The sequence below is a fragment of the Pelophylax lessonae genome (genome assembly GCF_965119305.1).
Source record: "Pelophylax lessonae genome assembly, chromosome: 1".
NCBI classification, from domain to species: Eukaryota; Metazoa; Chordata; class Amphibia; order Anura; family Ranidae; genus Pelophylax; species Pelophylax lessonae.
In genome coordinates this window covers 196,020,937-196,027,120 of record NC_138768.1, presented here as the reverse complement: position 1 = coordinate 196,027,120, position 6,184 = coordinate 196,020,937, and the positions used below count along the sequence as shown (strand labels likewise).

The 6,184-nt window shown below is 37.8% G+C and overlaps 1 protein-coding gene across 1 annotated transcript; it reads right to left on the bottom strand.

The window, feature by feature from the left end:
• Positions 1 to 1,428: 1,428 nt before the first annotated feature.
• On the bottom strand, positions 1,429 to 2,424 carry LOC309543728 (uncharacterized protein; the record flags this gene model as incomplete). Its single annotated transcript, XM_082242985.1, has 1 exon — positions 1,429 to 2,424. The coding sequence occupies one exon, from the start codon at positions 2,422 to 2,424 to the stop codon at positions 1,429 to 1,431; it is 996 nt and encodes a 331-aa protein (XP_082099111.1).
• Positions 2,425 to 6,184: the final 3,760 nt, after the last annotated feature.

The window sequence follows — 6,184 nt, the reverse complement described above, 5'->3', positions numbered from 1 at the left end:
AGAAGACAGTTAAAAAGATCATTGTGTTATGCTGTAGGCTCTGCCAAGTGGCATTGGGTGCAGCACAATTAGGGCTCCATCAGATGGGAGGTCAAATCATCCACAACTTATGGAACACCCAACAACTCCTGAAAGGACCCTGGATGAGCTTGGCTGCTATAGCTGTTGTATTCCATAATTCATTAGGTCATTGGGCTTTTAGCTACATGTCAATGAGTATAAGCATGTGAATGCCACACAGTGAAACAGACATGGTACATCTCAGGATTCCAAAAATAGGTAGAAAAAGCTCCACTACTCATCAGCGGTGCATTTTTTACAAAATTTGCAATCCACAACATTCCCAGGACCCTGTGAGAAGGTCATATTTTTATTTTGAACGACTTTGTATATTAATAAATATTAATGGATGTGCTTTTTGTGGTGCCTGTTTTCACCAGTTTTTTTTTTTTCTTTCTTTGGTTTAGTTTGGAGCTGCAACATAAGACCTTAAAATTTCATCTCCTAAAGGGTTCAGCTTACTATGCTACTGTTTACTGATTGCTTTGATATGCAGGCATCATTGGCAAAGTAATCTCTGATTTTGCTCACCATATGCTCAGTTTTATTTCCCCAGGTCTGTGACAGATTTACTTTTAATTATAGTACTATAACAAGGAAAGCTCAGTTCCTTCAAAACAAAACATTTACACAGAGCAGCAAAACTTACTTTTTTTAAGTGTAAAAGAACAATTTTGCCACAAGTGAGGGAAAATCCAAAATGTTAGAGTTGTCACCAAAACAAGAGGTGAGAAAAAATAACACAATGAGGACACTTGTTCTAGTGACAGCTGTCTAAGGTAGGAATCCCCTTCATTTTGTGGAGATTTCCTTTCATTTTCTGCTGTGCCTCCAAAATAGGAGGTGGAGAGAAATCTCCCCGGGGGCATACCAGTAAAAAAAACAAAAATAGTAATATTTTTTTCTATTTTCGAAAAACATTTTAAAAAAAATGACTATACAAACATTTAAATATGCATCAGTAGATGATAAAACTCACTAAAGTCAATCTTATTCGGGGCAAAAAGGTAGTTTTTGTTAACAAATAGGTCCATTGATTAAAACATCAAACAATTTGCTAGCCAAATGGCTAATTTATTATTAGGCATTGTCAAAAAGCCCTAGAAATGAATAAATTAAGTTACATTTTTCAGAAGTGAACACTCACTATAGAAAAATAGATTATAAAACTATAAAACATAATAAAACATATTTTAGCTGTTACACATAAACTATGATCATCTGTGAAGTCTATGTACAGTAGATTTTTGGAATACAAACATAATCAGTTTCTTTGAAAAGATGCAATAATGGCAGTGGCACATTAACTAACCAAGAAAAACTTATCACATATCAATCCCAATCCATTTAATACCACACTCTATATGATCAATCCTCAGCAGGAGAACCGTCAGTTATAGATTTTTGACCACCACTGGATGGTTTGTTTGGGTTATTACAGCAAAAGGAGCTCAGTGACCTGATCTGTAAACTGATTCTATAATTAATTAGCATCAGTAAGTAAGGGCTGATGCTAGCATATCCAGAAAATAGGACAACAAGCAAAGTTGACCTCCAATACCATACATTTATATCCTTTATGGTCATAACTATGACAAAATGGGCCACCCACAATGCTGTGACAATGTGCATTAAAAGTACTATGACTTTGGAAGCCCGCAGAACCTCAGTCTCCGAAGCATCATGACCAATCCATATATTGCCATAAGTTGCCTGATTCTGCTCATGGAAAAGAAGCATTATGCGACCACATACAAACAATAAAACCACAATAGGAAGTAAATCAGTGACAACCATAAATATCTGATGGTAACAGATGTCTGTTACGGCATCTGTGAACCGAACATCACAATCTTCATAGAGAAAGCCATGATGAACATGATAAGTATCATTATATGAAGTCAAACTTTGCACGTCATGTACAAACACCAAGTAAGGACAACAAACGGAGATCCCTATGACCCACAAAGAAAACACAGCGATCAGGTGATGCTTGCGCCATTTGCCATTAGGAGGTGTCCTCAGAGGATGGATGACCCGTTTGAGCTTAACACAGTAGAAGATAGCCATGTAAAGGGTAAACCAGATTTCCAGTTTGGTTGTCATGGAAGCAGTAAATACTCGAATTTTACAGATTACAGGATTAGGGGGAAATCCGGCACTAAAAATGATGTTTATAGCGTTGACAACAATATTCTTCAAAACATGGGCAAAGGCAAGGCTGAAGATGAGAACAAAAGATGTAGGCAGGCGTCTTGTAATGCATCTCCTTGTGCAATAAATCAGAATGGCATTTCCCAGTAAGCTGATAAAGATTAAAATGCAGCAGGCAATTATTTCTGTGTTATTTGACGAAAGCTCCATCTTGAGTGGGATATCCAAACAGATCGTGTCACTTGTTTAGTGCTAATTGCCACATAAAAGAAACTTCACTTGAAGTAAACATGATCATGAGGAAATTCACAGCTGAGATGTAAGGAGATAATCCTTCGTGCTAAGGAAAAGCTGAATATTCTGTATACGACGAAATGCAGAAATGTACAAATACATTGGGACAAAATGCCGTTATCATGGGACTGAGTGATGGAAGAGAAAAACAGATGTATACCTATTAATTAAAACTCACACAAGCCTGGTAACTGTACAAAACATATTATACTTTCTCTAGGGAATTCTGCTGCAATACTCTAAAGACAGAAGAAAGACAGACATCATCTTATTTAGCCATAAGACAGAAGAACCATAAGAAAAAGAACAGCCATGGAAAAGAAACATGAGGTTGTACTGCACAGAAACTCTGTTGCTTCAAACCAGCAAGAGCAAGGGCAGTTGGTGGACAATGTGACAAATACTTAAAAAATTTATATTACTGCACCCATGGGCAAAAATTTAATATTTGGCCAATGGAGAAGAGTAGTGCCCTTAATTTGCTACTTCATATTGCTTTACAAGAAACTTTCTACAATTTGCATAGCCTTAAAAGCAACACTCTGGGCACATAACATTTTGTTTAAAGCTAAGCTCTGGGAAAAAAGATGTATCCTTGCAGTGGACCCACCTCCCCACTGCAAGGGATAAATGCTCATTTTGACCTGGGTATGATGAATAAGGTGATATACTTACTTTATTACTCGCTCAAGCAGGCTTTCATCTCTTCATACAATTGGTCACCCTGTCTGGCCAGTATAACTCTCTGAAATCATTCGATAAAATGGGGACTGCTGGAAACCGTTGAGGGCCTGCCCACATTCCAAAGCTTTGGATGGCAAAGGAGAGTGCCAAGGAAGAGAGAAATAGGGTCCAGCTGTGTGGCTCCTGGGTGACATCTGCTTTTATTGCTTACTGCCCCATTGTATTGTCACCCTTGAGAAGTGACTAAGCAGGGTAAAATGGCAGAATTCATATTCTGTGATTAAACTTAAATAAAATATTGCCCTGATATTTGTCAAGCAAAGAAGCACAACTAAAGAAATCTCACATGATGAAAGTATTACAATTCAGGCAGAAAAGCTAAATTTGCTCACAGACATATTGGCTTCTGTTTTTCACGTCAAGTGACATTTCCTGAAAATGATAATTATAATTTCTCACAAAGGTTTTGGGTTAGGGAAAGAACAAAGGAAAACAGAAAAAAAGAATTCAAGCACTGTTATTTTATTCATTGCCTTTCCAGCTCATGACACATTTGATTTATGTTAGTGAGAGGGTACGTTCCAGGCAAAGGATCACCTTATCCCAACGAAGGTTTATTCAGAGTGTTCCCTTCTTTGGAAAGTTCAACAGTTCAAACAAGTCATTTTTAAGAGGTTCGCTTCAGAAGACAGGCTAGTTTGCAAAGCTTTTTCATCTGTTTGCAAGGATAATGACTGTGCCATGACAAATCTTACTTGACAGCCTATTCTGGAAACTAGAAAAAAAAAAATACTAAGTGTGCTTGCTACAGTAGGGCTCCTTTCACAGCTGAAGTTTAAAAGTTCTCTATTATACATAAGCAAGAGCATTAGATAGCTAGACTTTTGGACTCATCCAGTATTTGCTGCTAATAAGTCTGTGACATCACTGGTGTATTTTACAAAAAGAGTCTCATTACTTTTTTTTTTTTTCCCCCAAAACAATTTTATTGAAAATAAAGTGCAATACAGATATGTTCATGAAAATCAAGATCCAATATACAGAAGTGAATAACATTCTTACAACTGACAACAAACCGTTTCAAGGGGTGCATGCAGAAGTCAAGGACATAACTATTGAGATTTGGATTGACGGTCTCAAGGCAGCTACAAAAAGAGATTGTTTATTGCAGCAAAAAGTTTAAACATTAATTTTATTAATGTTTAATTAATTTCACTTGGGTGTAGAAGTCTTGTCGGAATATTAGGATGGGATGGGGGCTAATAGTCCGTTTAAGTCAGAGGACGTTCAGGATTGGGTGTTCAGGCCGGAGTAAGCAAGTCCAGGGATGAGCCCATGTCCTGGGTGTTGAAAACCCAGAAACAGAAAGGGAGAGTTGTCCGCAGAGCAGTGCGATATGTCGGATAGTAGCGGTCTCATGACTTGTACCCATCAAGCTCCTTGTAAATTAAAGCTAAACAATAGTATCTCATTAACAAAATGTATTGCAGCTCCTACTTATAAGTGCACCTGCACTTACCTTTTTCTCCTAGGCAAGCCGTAGACAGTGCAAACTTCTTTCCTGCAACCTGTGAATTTGCATGATTCCCCCATCAACACAAGACAGTGCTTACAGGGGAATCCCTCCTACTGTGCAAAAGTCTGCTCTTGGCAGGGGGGCTAGGGCAGGCGGGGGAAGCCGCCTTTGTCGGGAGAAGACAGTGATTATTGCTAGTGTCGATAACAGCCGTTAGCGCAAGTAAATCCAGCAGGCTGGTTGTACCCAAGTTAGTTAACTTGGTACATTCAGCCTGCCCACACATGTTTTGTATCTCGGACAGTTCCCGCTGAGCTGGCTGAGATTTGAATCGTCTATGGCCGGCCTTAATCCTTCCTGCAAAGACCCACAAATACCTGTTGAGCCTGCAAACAAATTTAATCTAATATAACTTATTGTAATGTGTGGAAACGATACAAGCGAGTCAGGAAAGGTAAAGGAAGTTTTTTGTTTACTTTATGAGGCGTATGAATTACATAGTAACCAGAAATGGGATTTGTTTAGACTGTGAACCAGAAACCTTTAATTTATACTTTAACTTCCTAAAAGTGCTAGTGCTCTGGTTCCAAATGTTGGGTCAGATTTGCTTTACCTTTGATCCACTATACCCAGGCTGGACTTTTAACTTCCTGCCTCTCAAACCAATTGTCTTTTGCTGCCTTCCAACTACTTCAACTGACTGACTGGGCTTAGCATCACACTAATAAGATAAGGTTTCACACAAGGAATGCTGATAGTTGAAGGTGGAGAGGAGGAAAGAGGTAGTTGGCTCTCTCTGTGCCAGCGCATGGAGAAAAGTAAGGAAAGAAGAGAAAAAAAAAAAAAGAAAAAGAAAGGATCCTGTGATATTATTGACCAAATATGGTCATGTCCATAAATGTTGTCACCCTGGAAACTGCCCAATCTTTGTTTTTTAACAGCTGTCGTCTGCTGGACCTGTTTTTTGGTAGGAGTGAAGCAACGAGAATAGATGTATGTCGTTGGGTTGGCAGGTCAACGGGTGTCGGGCATCATAACTGACATAGGTCAACATAACTAAATGATGTGATTGACCATGGATGTACATTGTGGAACTTTTTTTTTTTTTATATCACTTAGACTGGACACTTTCACCTCCTTCCTGCCAGACCACTTTTTATTTTTCATTGTCACACTTTGAATGGCAATTACTAAGTCATGCAAAACTGTACCCAAGTAAAATTGTATTATTTTTTTCGGACGGATAGAGCTTTATTTTGGTGCTATTGAATTACGATTGGGATTTACATTTTTTGCTATATATAAAAAAAATAAGACTGAAAATGTAAATTAAAAAAAAAAAAGTTTTCTTGGTTTCTGTTATAAAATATAATTATATTTCTTCATTAATTAGGGCCAAAATGTACTGCTACATTTTTTGGGGTAAAAATAAGCCAAATTAACTATAAGCCAAATTAAACCATAGTATATATACTT